Source organism: Molothrus aeneus, chromosome 1 (genome assembly GCF_037042795.1).
Source record: "Molothrus aeneus isolate 106 chromosome 1, BPBGC_Maene_1.0, whole genome shotgun sequence".
Taxonomy (NCBI): Eukaryota; Metazoa; Chordata; class Aves; order Passeriformes; family Icteridae; genus Molothrus; species Molothrus aeneus.
In genome coordinates this window covers 4,228,745-4,245,261 of record NC_089646.1, presented here as the reverse complement: position 1 = coordinate 4,245,261, position 16,517 = coordinate 4,228,745, and the positions used below count along the sequence as shown (strand labels likewise).

General features: G+C 43.9%; 1 protein-coding gene across 2 annotated transcripts in view; it reads right to left on the bottom strand.

Moving 5' to 3' along the window:
* The window catches only part of CRHR2 (corticotropin releasing hormone receptor 2), a 153,835-nt gene that overhangs the window by 51,649 nt on the left and 85,669 nt on the right, over positions 1-16,517 (bottom strand). For both annotated transcript variants that reach the window (XM_066550642.1, XM_066550650.1), the window contains one exon: positions 12,515-12,621. In XM_066550642.1, coding sequence (XP_066406739.1) covers positions 12,515-12,621 — 107 coding nt within the window. The remainder of the gene's footprint in view (positions 1-12,514; positions 12,622-16,517) is intronic.

Genomic DNA, 16,517 nt, shown 5'->3' with positions numbered 1-16,517 from the left:
AAAGGACAAAGCTGACCTTGTCACACTCATTCATCTCAAAGCCTGAGGAAAAAAAAAACCTCAGAATACTCATAGGAGTAATTTATCCTCCACAGGTCTTTTCCTGGCTCTTGTTAGATAGGAGGTAGCTTAAATTTATGAGCCTTAATTTAAATGTAAATACCCCTGTTAGTCATGAAAATGACCTGTCCCATTTTGAAAACTTAAACACTCCTATCAGTCTTCTATGCCAATGAGCCCCACAGTTCTTTTCTCCTTGATTAATTATTGGCTTTGCTCTGTGCAGTGGAAAAGTAACCAAACCTGTGCTCCAGGAGCAGCAATAACTGCCCTCACAGGCAGCACAGAAAAAGAATATTCCTGTAACTCTGAAACTGGCAGGAGGTGGAATTCAGAACACATCAAGCTGTGTTACAAGTTAGTGAACTGAGCTTTTCTGGAGGCACAGGGGTTGGCATGAATGAATTCCCCCAAAATCCAGAAGCTAAGAAATTGGGGGTTGTTCTTACCTCAGGAGGGGGATGTCCCAGTCTAGGGGTGGTGGCAGTGGCAACATGAAGGAAATGAGAGCACAGAGAGCAGAGAGCTGCCTCTCAAGAGGGAAAGAATCTCGTGGGAGAGGGGAGAAATGAGTGCTGAACTGCTTCACACACAATTACAGCACTGCTGGCAAGGCATTGTGACTTACAGAGCCATGCAGAGCTCCACAGCCCAAAGGATCTAATGATGGAAGGTTTCCTATTCCTCTTCATGTCAGGTAACATCACTTATGCCATTTCCACTTGTTTTACAAGGCTTGATGTGTGCTGAATGGAGCAAGAACAGCAGCACATATCACCACCCCAGAGATCCTGAAGGCTGGCACATCACAAGACACCACAGACTGAGGCTACAGGCTTCCACTGAGGAGGAATTTATAATTTCTTTCCTTTCTTTATCATTTCTTTATCATTTCTTTCTAATCTTTATCATTTCTTTCTAATCCTTTTCAGACAAAAATCACTGCTCAAAGCTTTGGCTGGACTCTTCTGCTGGCTCTTCCCTGGTGCATGGGTCTGAGGATGGGTGGAATAAAGAGAGAAGTTGCAGGAATTCACTGACCACAGACTCAAAGATTGAGGTCAGAACATAAAGACATAAGAACTTCCATGTTCACCCAGACCAATGTGCCATTTAGGCTGGGAGTCAGTCCCTGTGGGGATCAGTAAAAATTAATTTGGGAAGGAGCATTGGAAACAAGGGAGTTGAACTGCAAGTTTGTCCTTGCTCTTACCTCCCTGCTCCTGGCAGTCAGAAGATATTCCTGATTCAGAGGCTGCATTTACATGCATTAAATTACCTCACTGGTGGCTCCAACTCCTCCCAAGAGCCACTGGACTCCTTTTGTGGTGTAGGTTCACTGGGGTCAGACCATGGGTTACTCCACTAACATGATGGATTGAAGAGCTCATAACCTGTTATTCCCAGTAGAACATCTTTGTCTGTGTGGGTTCCTCTTCTCTGCTTGTCTGCCCACTCCCAAGGGCTGGATGAGGAGGCATTTCCTCACAAATGCACCCCCTCCTGTCCTGTGGGAGCTGCAAGGTGAAGGAACAGAAAAAGCCTGGATCTGGACAGCAAGAAATTGCTCATCCATGGGCTGTGGGAGCAAACTGGGAGGAGTGCTTGGTGCTGCACCCTGCAGCCACGCAGTTCAGGCAGCAATTTCGCTTCTGGCTGTGCCTGAGAGCTGATTTTGGGCAGGAAATATCCCCCTGAAGTACAGCAGGGTCAGACAGGCACAAGCAAGGGGTTTGTGTCACCCTGAGTGAAGGAGCAGGCAGAAGGAAAAGGATTTCCTTGAGAAGAGAAAAGGACAAACAATTTCTGACATGGAGAGCAAAGATATCTCCACTGGAGGCATCTTGGCTTTGTAAATGAAAGGGTTGATTGGTTCCTCATGATTTCTTAAGAACCAGTGCTTTCCCTGCTGAAAGGTAACCAAATACCTCCTCCTGAAAGAGCAGGAGGTTCTGACAAGGGCCTGATGCAGAGGTGTCCTCATGTCTTCATGTCTTCATCTCCTCATGTTTTCATGTCCTCATCTCTTCATGTTTTCCTGTCTTCATCTCCTCATGTTTCATCTCCTCATGTTTTCACATCCTCATGTTTTCATGTCTTCATGACCCAGACAACTGGTTAAGGGATAAGAAACACAAATAGCATTCTCTGTCCTTCCATTTGGAGGGAATGATGAAGGAAGGAAGAGGAAGAGCCAGCAGATCATCAGTACTTGGTATGAGCATGGTGTCACCAGGAGAATTTTGGGTTTTTTTTTCATCATGGGTTGGTCTAAATGACACCAAACCTGTTTCAAAGGCTGATGAAGTGAGGCTTTGGGTAGAGGAGTGTAGCAAGTGACAGCCCACTCTCATGGGAGACAGTTATGAAGTGCCTTGTTATTTGCAGGAATCTGGGGACAACTCCAGTGGAGCTTGTGCAGAGAGAGGAAACAAAGCTGGGAAAGCATCTGGAGTTTGATGAGGAACAGCTGAGGAGCTGGGGGTGTTTAGTCTGCAGAAAAGGAGGCTCAGGAGAGACCCTCTCACTCTCTAGAACACCCTGACAGGAGGGTGCAGCCTGGTAGGGATCAGGCTCTGCTCCCAGGGGACAGGGACAGGACCAGAGGAAACGGCCTCAAGTTGCACCAGGGAAGGTTTAGATTGAGTGTTAGGAAACACTTCTTTGCTGAGAGAGTGGTCAGGCATTGGAACAGCCTGCCCAGAGCAGTGGTGGAGTCACCATCCCTGGAATTGTTCAAAAACCATGCAGATGTGGCACTTGGGGACAGGGTTTAGTGGTGGACCTGGCAGTGCTGGGGTAATGGTTGGAGTCAATGATCTTAGAGGTCTACTCCAAGCTCAGTGAATCTCCATGGTCTGTAGGAAGATGTGTGTATTCCAGTGAATCCAGAGTGCCAGAGCCTGTCTCTGGCTGTGCTGGCCAAAGCAGATGAGATTATCTGGGATTTGGGATGAGCCTCCCTCTCACCACACACACACGGAGCACTCAGCTCAGCTCTGCAGCAGGTTGGACATGAAGAAGCAATTAAGGTGAAAGCCAACATGCTTCTCCTTGGCTTTCCTAATTAGTTAATCAAGAGCCAGGTGTTTGTGAGCAATTGCACACAAGAACCCCTTCATTTGATCTGAGAACAGACCATGTTGTTCCCTGACTCAGTTTCCTACCACCAACATCCTGAACTGTGTGCAGGGTGTCAGAGCTGGGCTTCCATGAAGGAAAACATCAGCAAAGGGAAAAAAAAGCAAAATTCTCCAGCAGCTGACTGCAGCCTGGGTCAGAGGTGGGCAGGAAGAGCTTCTGGTTGTTGGCAGAGAGAGGATGTCCTGCTTATTATTTCCACCAAATGACCTTAATTGTGTGATTCTACAGAGAAAGCAGAGAAATAGAAACCCCATTCCTTTTACTTGCAAAATTGTGAGATCTGGAAAGGCAGAAAGAAAATCACATCAATCCTTTCTGTAAAGGTGGCCTCACTGATTCAGAAATGGACATCCATAAATAGTCCTGCTAAAACTCAAAGTAGCTTTCAGTTCATTTATTGGGTTTTTTCTCACTCTATCCATACAGTGGTATTTTTCCTCTGGGATGCACAGAGCCACTATTTTCTGATTCAAAGCATGAGACAAACAATTAACATTAACAATCATAATAATGTGCCAGCATGGTTGAAAGCTCGCTGAAGCAGTTGAATTATCTGCATTGAAATAACTGCAAATGAAAACTTTATTAAGGAAGCTTGGAAACCTTCTATTAATTAATGTAGTATTCCATTAATAATGATGCTCAATTAAGACTGCTGTCCCAAAGTCTCTCTGGAAACAGTTGATAGGAGAAATAGGAGTGCCCTTTGCTGGAACCCTTCCCATGCCACGACTGGAATACGCCAGAAGGAGAATCATGGACAATACTTAAAAAATTATTTCCCCTCTTTAGTCTTTTCTAAGGCAGGCAAAGCACATCCACAAGCCATAAATGGCACAGAGTGGGAAGAATACCTCACAGCAAGTTATTTCCCAGGCTCTGTGCCTGTCAGGGCCTATTTGCTTTCACCCACATGGAAGCCTCCCCTGAGGTCCCCCCATGGTTTCTTTCCCCTGTGTGCTCGATCGGTGACATATTCTGGAGCTGCTAATGCTTCCAGATGGGAACAGCAGCTGGAGAGGCTGGCAGGGAAAATCAACTTCTTGATGGCAGTGGCCTGGGGGAATGTAAGTATTCCCACAGGAAAAGCAAGGGAAGAATGGAAGCCTGGAAGGAGGTGACAGCTTTATCAGGAGGACAGGAGTGAAATGCTCAGGTGAAGAGGAGAAGCAGCAGCTTCCATGAGTATTTAGGATGTGCAAAGACCCTAAAAATAAACCCACTGTGGAAGCATCTGTGTGTTTGTCTTTTCCAAAGCTTCACTCTCCTGCCTTCAAGCCAGTTCTTAATCACAGGACATGGGGCATCCTGCCTGCTTTAGACACAAGGGCTTCCAGCACTGATGCTCCAGGGGTGGGAAGGATGCAGCCAACACAACACACAACAGGCAGGGCAGCCCCAGACTGGCTGTGCTCACTGCTTAAATAAGGGAGAACTTAAATTCCCTTAAATAAGGGAAACCCAGCCCCTGCAAACTCCACAAACACTACTCCAGCCTTGACTGTGCTATCAAGACATCCATTGCAGAAAATTCCCAATTTTCACAAGAATGATAAAAATACAGATGACTTTATTTAGTGCAGCTTGTGATTGTGGCTGAAGAAAAAGATTTAGGACTCTGCTCTAATTTCCTCTGCTCAATGGTGGTTAGATGCCAGTAATTTTTGAACAAAGAGAAAACAGGGCTGCAAAGTATTTTTTTGAGCAGAAAGCACCTTGCAGCTCAGGTTTGCTGACACAGGTTGTAGTTATCAGTCCACACTGTGGAAAGGTGAATGTTTTCCATGGAGAGTGACCACTGCAATGAGATTGCACAAATCAGAGACAGGACTTCAGAAGCCACACAGTGAGAGCTCAGAGTGGTTGATCTGGCTTACAGCTGCTGTTTGGGAAATACAGTGCACAGCATGTCCTCATTCATAATCCCCTCATGGGATTACACAAAAAAAAAAAATCTGAAACCAAATTAATTTAAATGACCAGCTAGAGAATTCAAAGGTTATTTTTTTTTTTTATTTTTTTTTTTTTTAATTTTAATACAATTACACAATTAGCAAAGTTTATTACATTATCCACATTTGCAGGTACTGTGGTGATAAACCAAGGAGGAAAGTCTGAACTTGCTGATGCTGCTGTTCACACTCTCCTTGGCCTCATTTACACCAAGACATGGTGTGAAATATTTAATTATTTTGGAGCACTTGGCCAGGAATTCAGGAAAGATTGGCAACCTCCCAGATAATCATTCCTGAGCTTGGTCTAAATTCCTCATTCTCATGGTGCTCTGGGCATTAGGAATCGTGTCCAGTGGCTCAGCCTGGGCACATCCCCAGGGAAGCTGCTGTTCCCATAACAGGCAGAGGCAACCCAGAGCTGCCAGGGGTGTCCATGGCCCATTTAGGGGTGACAGAAATCTCCACCTCTCCCCTCTCCCATGTTTTAGCTGACAGAGCATTGTGAAGCAGCAGAATTCACAGAACCATGGAATTGTTTAGGTTGGAAAAGACCTCCATCAGATCCAACCACTGACCCAGCACCCCTAAGCTCTGTCGCCAAGTGCCACATCCACAAGGTTTTTGAGAATTTACAGGGATGGTGACTCCACCCCTGCCATGGGCAGGCTGTTCCAATGCCAGATCACTCCTTCAGTGAAGAAATTTTCCCTAATATCCAACCTAAACTTCCCCTGACACAACTTGAGCCCATTTCCCTTCTTCCTGTCCCTGTTCCTGGGAGCAGTGCCTGATCCCCCCAGCTGTCCCCTCCTGTCAGGAGCTGTGCAGAGCCACAAGGTCTCCCCTGAGCCTCCTTTTCTCCAGGCTGAGCCCCTTTCCCAGCTCCCTCAGCCCCTCCTGGTGCTCCAGAGCCTTTCCCTGCCCCATCCCCTTCTCTGGACACCCTCCAGCACCTAAATGATCTTTTAGATTAGGCAGAAGACAAGGTTCCTGAGTGCTGAACAACTACAGTGGAGTTAGTGAGGGAGCTATGTATGCAATTCTACGGGTGAAAACTGAAATTGAATCATTTAGCACTTGAACAGCTGCAGGTGCATCTGCAGGTCATAACTCTAAACATCATCTTGAAAACATATTTTCTGATTTTCCTTCCCAGAGATGACTCAGGATGTGGTTTTTTAAATCAAATTGCACTCCTGAGCATGATTCATATATGAACTGCAAAGACCCAACTTTGCTTTCCTCCTTTCTCTGAAATGTTGGAAAAGTTGCAATATTTTCTCCACTGTTCCCAAAACCATTCCATCATCATCAGAAGCAGAACACAGGCAAGTTCTAGCCTGTCAGTCAACATAGATCTAGATCTTGTAAGAGCAGTTCTATAATCAGAATTCAAACAAGTTCATATCCATCTCCAAAAACTCACAGCCAAAATCTTGGCAGCAACAGAAACGTACCAGCAGTGACAAACTTCTAGCACAGGATAGAAAGTGGCTCCAAACCTCAGGTCAAGAAAGGAACTGAGGAAAAACATTTAATAAGTTCCTGATACTCAAGTTTGACTCAATTCTTTTCCTCCACCACGCTGCTCTGGGCTGGAAATCATCCTTTCATATCCACTCACAAATCTGTCTGTAGAGCACCCATACCCATTTTTCCTTGCACTGACACTGTCCTTGATCATAAGCAGCTCTTCAATTTCCAGTGTTTATCCCATGGTGATGTATTTATAGGCAGCAGCAACACTCCTCAGTGGCTTTCATTGTGCTAGGTTACAATACCATGATTTCAGATGCAGCTTGTGAAACCTTTCACATTTTAAGAACAGAGCTCTCTGGGCACATTTTTAATTACTGGTATTGTTGCAGGAGCTCATGAGGGCCCTGCTGTCTGGGATTTTATTTTGTGAGGGGTAGGCTCTACACAAAGAGTGTAAAGAACAAGTCCTGCACATGTGAGGTGAAGAGGGGACAAGTAAAGGCAGTGGGAAGCAAAGGCAATGGCCTGGGGTTAATCAACAGGAAAAGTGTTCCTGGCCTTCATCTGAGTTCATCAGATGAGACTCTTCACAGAGATTCAGGCAGTACAGGCACTTCAGATGTTTTGTATTTAAAGATGCCTCCCTCATTGGGTTTGTTCTTATTTACAGAGCTCCATAATTTTCATTCCTGCCTGTGGGAATTGGAAAAGCAAAGTCAAAAAAGCAGACACTGAAAGATTTGATCTGCAACCTTAGAAGAAGCTTAGATTGATATATAATATACAGATATACAGATATATAATATACAGATATAAAGCAGAAAAATCATAAACTTATGTTACAACTACAGTTGTAAGAATATGCCTTAAATAAGTGAAAAATTGTATTAATAAGACAGTGAAAGGTTTATAATGTAAAAGTCTAGTTGTATAGAGTAAGCTGAGTTTAGAAGTTATAATAGAAGCATTTATGTGCATGTGAGACAGAAGCCTATTGAACAAAAGTATCCACAGTGCAAAAGAAGTGAGTAAAAGTGATAGGTTAGAAAACCAAAATAAACCCTATAGCAACTGTTTGTTAAGTTAGAAAGTTCTGTATTACCTTGTAATGAAGAAACTTGTGACTACTCTTGAGCTATGGCTGACTGCTTGCTCCTCTAAAATCTCACAGCCTCTGAGACTGATGTTTGTCTGAGCAATAAATCCTCCTTAACCCAAAAATAGTCCCATCCCTTCGTTTTTAGCAGTGATACCTGCCTTTCTCTGTGGCTTTCACTGTGGACTGTTAGAGGGTGGGACAGAGCTGTGTTCAAACCCACACTGCCCCCAGCCCAGCCCAGGATTCACGGGGAAGTTTAAAATTGCCACGTGTTGAACCATGAACGAAGGCTCTGCTGTTAGAAGTGGCAGATGGAACAGACTGAGCTGGGCTGGCTGGGAAGGCAGGAGGTGAGGGGGGACATGGAGCACTGACATCAACTCTGTTAAGTGATATTCTAACCTGGACTTGCTCCTGCCTCTTGCTCCATGAGAAGAAAGGATCGTGCCTTAGATGTGGAGTCTACTCTGCTTTAATCACATCAGGAACCTCATCCTTTTAAATGCAAACCAGAACTAATTGTGCACATCTCCTTCCCACTTGAGATATCCCCAGTCTGCAGGTTCTGAGAGGTGTCACTTCACTTTGCTCTATGAAACCTGCTCTGTATTGATGCTCTGCATTTCTCCTGACAGGTTTCTACAAATTATTTCATCAGACTCTTCCATTCTTACCAACAGACCCCTGCAGCAGCAATCCTGCCAAGCCTGCAGCAGACTGAAGAGCAACAGGGTAGTTCAAAGGAGCTTGGAACAGGAGAGGATAAAGGAAAGTAGATAGGAGATGGTTAGGGGGGAGAAAAATGAAAAAAAAAGTGATTACATTGTTTGAGAAAAAAAAAAGTTCCAGTCTTTTGGGGAGAAATAATATGTGAGATTTAGGAAATCTGTGTGTAATCATAAAAAAGAATGGGGACACTGCCTCAGGCCTGTGAGAAAAGAACATATCAGATGCTTTACTGGGGAAATTGAAAGAGCTATATTTAAGGGCTACAAGAAAGCTGAATTTCCCTCAAAACTTCAATTTGCTTTCACTGCCACCATAGCAGTGACAGAAGATGTTATGACAATGTTTTTGGGTTTGGTTGTTTTTAGAGCTGCCTTTATCCAGCAAGGACATAGCATTTTTAATCTCCAGCCTGTGTTCCTGTCAGCACTGTCCTTTATTGGATTCAAAACTCAGCAGGGACGTGGATGCTTCCCAGAACAAATACCTTTCTTCCCCTACTTCTTCTCTGATAACCACTGCACAAATAAAACTTCTTCTGATGGAATCCACCCAGGTCACTGCTGGCCACTGCCAGCACATTGTTTAATAACAAGTCAGGAGTTTTACAAAGGACTCTTATTCTATTCTATTCTACTCAGAGGATGCTCTAACAGCACAGTGACAAAGGAAAATCCAGGACAAAGCAATTTGGGTTTCTGCATTATCAGCAACAGCAAAGGAAAAATGTGATTCAAACCAAGTGTTTTAATCCTTTGGATTTTTTTTTTTATTATTATTTTCTTTTTCTTCAGCTTGATTGGTATTATTGATAGCAGAATTCCTCCTATGGAAAATTTCTGCTTCAGCAGTGTGAGATTGTGATTCTGTGGGATGATGAGGCTGAGTCAGTGGAGGGAGGGAGCAAACCTTGACTATTAATGAGGACAAACAGAGAATCCCAGCAGTGCAGATCCATTCAACAATACCAAATGAAATACCCTGAGCAAATCTCTCCAAGGCCTGTATTGGACATCAATCCACTTCTGCAGCACGCTTTGTGCACAAATCCTTTGTTTTTCCTTCTTGCTGTATTGTTTTCTGCTGCTGAGTTTCTTTTGTTTTACATGGTACAGACAGAACAGCTCTCACCATTTTAAGACCACCAACATCTAGACCTTGAGAAAGTGATATTGACTTGCTGCCACAGTGACTCACTGGCATTCAGCCACTGTGCCAGCAATAACCAAGGCCTCTCCTTCACTTTTTATTATTTAGGTGCTAAATGAAATGTTTACTGGCTTGGTTGTCATTGCAGAGGTTCAGATGCAACAGAACTGGAGAAAACACGGCTGAAATGGGTCTTCACAGGAAAAGGGGGCCCTGGCTGAGCTCTCATCCCCTCCCAGTTGTGTTGGGGTCTTATGGACACAAATGGCAGATGATTTCATCACCTGCTGCTACATCTGAGATTCCTGACCCTTAAAACACTCTGATTCCTCAGTGTTTAGGGCAGCAGGACTTTTCTGCTAAATGAAGGGTGGGATGTGAACAAAGGATGAAGCTGCTTAAGGAACGGAGGAAGAATGAAGCTGGGTACAAGGTGACAGGATAAATTTGGAAAAATAAGATTAAGATCCAGTTCCTTCCCCCTTCCCAGTTCAGCACAACTGAGGACTAAGCCCCACTGGGCTGGGGCAGCACCAGTGATGGTGAAGCTCATTTCCAAAAGCAGAACACCCTCCTGACCAGCTGAACAAATCCTTTATTGGATTCAAAACAGCAACACCTTTTGTCATGCCAGGCAAATATTTCACCTGCTCCTAAAACCCCTGGAGTGAGAGATCCCAAAGCCTTGCCAGCAGTTCTGCTCCAACAGAGCAGGTGTGCTCCAGCCTCCCCCATGAGACAGAGCTGCCTTTGGGATCCACCTGCACTGACAGAGCAAAGGAAAATTGAGCAGGTCCTGGGGGAGAAGCACAAAAATTGGGAGCAGATGTAAAACTTGAATCTTCCTGGGGGTCCTCTGTTGAGGACCTCAATGAGGATTCACCCTCCTTGCATTTTCCTCTATTTTCATCCTCAGCAGGGACTCATGGAGTGAGGTAGATGGATGGAGTAGGGCAAGAATAAAGAACTGGCAGATTTCTACTTTAGGTCAAGATGAGGAACTATCAGATGGTATTTTCTTGGCCAGGAATTATTTAAATTCTCTCCTTCCACCCAATTCCATCATACCTTCTTCCATCCAAAATAAAACAGCATTTAAAAAAGACCCAAATAATAGAAATTGATTGTCAAAACGTATTTGTTCTTGGGGCACTTTATAGGGGGAAATTTGACAAAGATGTCCATAGCCCAAAATTTGAGTAGGGACAGCCTGCAAGGAAACATGAATTTGGGTTGCCTTTCCTGGAACATCTCTAGAACTTCAGAAAATGGATGTATATTGAGAGACCCTGAGGAATCTCCTGCTGGTTAACTCTGGCTGCACACTGGACACGTTTTGCACGACACACTGGGAATTTGAAGAGATGGACTATCTTAATTCACAGCACGTACAGGAAATTCTTAATTGCTACTACTCAGTTGATGGTTCTAATGTTGAAGCTGAGTGCAAAATTTAAACCTTAAAGTTTAAATAACAGAAGAACAGTTTAGAAGAATGCAGGTGAGCCACCTCTGTGTTTGAAGCTGGATAACATTTATATCATCCTACCTAATTGTTTCTGTGTTATTTACTCAAGCACTTATAAAAGACTGAGCATAAAAGCAGGGAATATAGCTCCTGCAATGAATAATTTGCATTCTTTATTCAGTGCAAATTCATTCAGGTCTCCAAGCACTGTGGGAATTAGCTTTATATGCACTGTAGAGGGCTTGAAATGGAAGTTTAAACTGATGCATCATAAAAGTTCCCATTTAATGCTTTAAGGTGCTTTTTTTCTTTCCATTAGCAAGATTATTCTGCTTATAGATTCTGGAGTGCGAGAAGATTCCTATTGTTATTAGAAAAGGCCTTGTTAGGGATGCTCAGAAGACTTAGCTAAGACTTTGGGGATGCTCTGCTCCAGGAAAACAGTAATTCTTGCACTGAGGTCACTGTCAATCATCCTGCTGTACTCCTGGCCAGGGGGAGGATGTCCTCCACCCACAGTTCATCCTCTGCTATTAGAACAAGGTTTTTCTTAAGGATTATCATTGCACAGCATTCAGTGGAGCTGGTTTTAAGTTGAGGTTGTACTCTCCTGGACAATACAGCACAAATTATACAGAAATGGCAGGCATGGAATACAAGAAATAAAACAGAATTAACCCATCAGGCCACTCCTATGAAAATACATTCCTGTGATTCAGGCTGTGGAGATACATATGATGACTCATCCACATCTACTTGTTTTCCACCAATTTGCCTTTCCTCTTGTCCTTTCTCTTCCCTGTAGCCCTCACTCTGCTTTCACTGACATCTCCATTTGCCAAACTCTCTTCAGCACCCTGGGCCAGATCAGGGAAGGGTTTCTATGCAGTCCCCTTGATTTGCATTCATCATTTCATCAGCACTGCTGGGGATTAAGCTCCACTAATGATGTTCCTCTTTTTATTTAAGAAAACTTCTAAGCCCTTTAATGAAAGAAAAACCAAAATTAACCCAAAACAAAATGGAAAGATTTTGTTCTGTCTCCTTTGGCTTAGATCCAGGTTTTAGCTGTCAGGGAATGCAAGACATTACCATGCTCTGCCTTGTGAGAAAACAAAATTTGCCCTCAAAACTTGCAGCTTGACACACTCAGATTTTGGTCTCCCTTAATGAAGAACGCTGTGCTCACTGATTTTTTTTCCTGCATCAATAAATCATGTTCAGTTCTTTCCCTGACCCAAACAGGCTTCAGCTCCTACACTCAGGAGGAGCTCATCCAGCACATTAGTCAGCAACACCACAGATCTGCTCAAGAATATAAAAGCCATGACCACTTTCAGGACCACCCATGACCTGGACAGAGTCAGGAGAGGGCTGGAGCAACCCAGAAAGTGTCACCCAAGGGAGTTAGAAACATGCAAACACATTACTCACCTCAAGCACAAGAAAAGCATAAAGGCAACTATGAGGGCCCCTACTGAAATACAGTGGCCCAGGTAGTTTATGATGAGAGCAATCTTGTAATGGAGCGCATACTTCCTCTGGAGGTAAAGAGATAACAGCATTAAATCAGCATCAGTCTCCAAGCACTGCCATCCAGGAACAGTTTAGCACTTCAGAAAACAGTCATTACTTTTATTTTTCTCAACTTTATAATGATATAATAGTACCAGGGCTGATGCCTATGTGTAAGGCAAATATATTGTCCAGGCACACAGGCTTGGTGTCATTTCACTTTGGGATTTGTCCACAGTTTCTTACAATTATCTGCAAAAAAAAGTTATTTTGTCCCCACTTTCCCATTTTTTATTATTATTTTTTCCCATTTCCTCAGATTTATTTGTTTTAAACCTTTGTCATTTTAGGCGACAAACCTAAAGACACATCTCAGAATTTCAGAAGTTATAAAACATCCTTTTCTTAGGAAACAACATGGTCTTAATGAGCCAGGTTATGCCATTTTCCTACTCAAATGGCTTGGTTTTCAAACAAAAATGTAAGCAAGATTAAATAACAAGCTCTTCCCACACAGGCAGGTTTTCCTCTGAGGGACATTCCTTGCAGGCTGTGATCTTTATCCTTCCCACCAAAGCAGACTAAAAGCTGGAACCCAGTGCTGTCCCTTCAGTTCTGATAAACCAGGGATCCTGTTGTTTTTTAGCAGCAACCCAAATATGTAGTGAAATTTTCTGTATTAGCGTATATTTCCTTGCATGTGGGGGAGATTGTTGGCAAATTCTTGATCCTGTAAACAAAATTTTAAGTACAGAAGTGCTCCCATCTAAATCAGTGAATTTAGGGATTTAGTGACCAAAATTTGGCCTTGCAGAAACATCTTTATTGGTGGGCTGCTGTTGGCTTTGGAGAAAGCAGAAGCATCTCCTCTCTTTGCCTGGCTAGGAAGAAGTAGAAAGACACTATTCAGATAAATACTGAAGATGGCTAAAAAGAGGTTTGCTACTGGAAGACTAAATGTCCCTGAAAAATATATTTATTATTGGTTTTGACATTTATTTCTTTTCAAGTTAAGCAGATCTTTCCCCACATTGGGATGTTGCCCTCCTTCAGAAGAACAAGGCTCTTAAAAACCAACCACCTACATTTCCTCCCTTGTGATAAAAATATGAAAGTAAAATCCTACAAATGGCATAATTTAAAAAAAAAATTGGTAGAATTTTTTTTTTTTCATTTTTTCCCCAACAATTTCCCTTAACATTTTACTCCAGTGAAAGGAATTTGTCAGTGAATGAATGTTTGGCTGAAACTACAACCAGCAGCTGTAGCTCATCTGTTCCATTGTTCTGTGAAGATAAGCATCTTCCAGCACTTTGCCAGAGAGCCAGGGAGCTCTCTTGGAATCATTTCTGTGCTGAAACCTGCCTGCATCTTCAGCTCACAGAGTAAATGTGCTGTTTCTGGACACAACTCAACCATGCAGAGTATTTTTAAGTCTATTATAAAATCCCCTAAAATAAACTTCCCCATCCACGGGCCTATTTTCTGAATTGCCTGGAGGTGAAAAGAAAAAAAAAAAAAAAGGCAACAAAACGAAGCTACAGAATTCAAATTCCACGCTGTGTTTTATTGATCCTTCAGCTGAGGGGACACCTGAAGGGAAAGAAAAGTCACTTGACCTGCTCTGCCTACCTGTGCAATGCTGTTTTATTTAACAATGCCCTGGCAAACTGCAGGGCTCATTGACTCTCCTGCTTAATTGACAGAGCCAGAGGATCACAGAGTATCCCAAGGGATCCAAAAGGATCATTGAATCCACTGCTTCTGACAGCACTATCAAAATCCAAACCCATCTGACTGTGTTCAGAATTGTTCATTTAGGGCTAGAAATCTTCTGGGAGATGGCAAACCTTGTGTTTTTCCAGCACAAGGTTCCTGCTCTTTCAGTCTGACCCTCCTTTGGCTCCTGAACACTATCTGAACTTCACTCAAGTTTTAAGAAGGTGTGGTTCAAAACATGAGAAAATTAATTGGAAAAATAAACTTATGAAGCTCCTGTTTGATGCACTGATGCTGAAGGAAAAACAGGCACGACTTTCGTATTTTCTGCTTCTGATGCTAACGAGGTTTCCTGAAGGCAAATTCAAACACCACAGAAACAAGAACTGCCTTGGTGCCTAGGGAAAACTAAGCTGACAGGGTGGCAAGATCACTTTCCATCAGCCTACATGCAATCTGCATCTCTGGAATGGGAGGCAACGTCTTCAGGGCTGAAAAGCACGTGCCCAGAAAATCATGTGTTTGTTCCCCAAAGCTCAGCCATGTCAAACACTTGCACAGCTCTTTTCTGACTCGCCCTCTTGGACACCAATACATTGAAAATGTCAACAACCTTCTCCTGTTACCCAATATCCTTCTGCTTTCAGGCAAGATTCGCTTCACTAAAACAAAGATTTAAATTCTATTCAGGCTTAGGAGGAGAGTTGCTAGAAATGAGCTAGAAATTAGAAATGAGCTAGAGAAGGAGATCATAGAATCCTGGAAAGGTTTGGGTCAGAAAGGACCTCAATGATGATTCCTGCCATGGCCAGGAGTGCCAGCTACTAGAACAGGTTGTTCAGAACCCCTGACCTGATCCAATCTGACCTGGAACACTTCCATGGATGAGGAATTCAGGGATGGGGAATCCATGGATGAGGAATTCAGGGATGGGGAATCCATGGATGAGGAATCCAGAGATGGGGAATCCAAGGATGAGGAATACAGGGATGGGGAATCCAAGGATGAGGAATCCAGGGATGGGGAATCCAGGGATGGTTTTACCCCCTGGCCACAGCAGGTCACATCACTGCAATCCCATTCCATGACTTTAGACGTGACAATCATGTTACACCAGGTAGGGCAGAGGTGTCTCCAGAGCTTCTAAAACCTGGCAGAGGTGTCTCCAGAGCTTCTAAACTGAGGAATGACAGCACAATGTCTTTACCTGCACTGGCTTTGCACATCTAAGGCATGCTGGGCTCCCCTCCAGGCTAATGACAGACTCATTCTGTCTAGAGCACTTTACCCCTTGCTTCAGCTGCAATGTGACTGCTTAACCTGCCCTAAACAATTCAGTGAGTGATTTGAATCAATAACCACCTAATAAGAGCACTCTCAGACCATGTGCCAAGGATCTGGCTTCCTCTAACAGAACTTACTGACAGGTCCTGCCAGCGTTTACAGCTCATGTCTCCCTGGGAGGCTGCACACGCCACTGCCAGTCAGTCACTTCCAATTTCCTCCCGGTGCCAGGATGATCTCAGCACCAGCACAGCTTAAGGACACCTCTCCAAAGACTTTCAGAAGCAACTGGGAAGTATCTTTGTCATGCCAGATGACTCTGAGCTCACTGCTTTCCCATCCTGAGCCAGCTGGGAGCTGCTGTGGCTGAAGTGACCGTGCTCCTATGCAGGATACATTAGCCTGAGCCCAGCGTGGTGCTAACTCAGCTACTCAGCTTGAAGCCACCTCAAAACATCAGCAGAAGCAAATTCACATACAGCTGCCACAGACCACAGCACCAAAGTTCCTGATTTATAGCTCTTTTTGGAGGCTAAGATGTTTTTTGTGCTGCCTGAGACACTCACTAAGAACAGAGACTTGTGTCAGATGCAGTGAAGGCCTTTTCAACACAGGAGCTTGTAGGCTGAGGAGAATCTTTCCATTTGTCACACATTGTGCCACTAAACATCCAGCTGGATCAAAATTATTTCTGTATCTTGTTCCTGTGCCTGGAGGAGGAGCCAACTATTTGTTGAGAGGGTGAGATCAGTCTGACAGGAGGACACCAGCACTTGGGTACCCGCCCAAGGCAAGGGTTAGGGGCAGTTGTGCACACACAGGCACCTTGTGTCCCCTGAGGTGCAGTGGGGACACTTGTGATTCCCAGCTGGTCCTGGCAGGACCTCCATGGCTGCTGCTGAATCAGAATTTTTAAGGT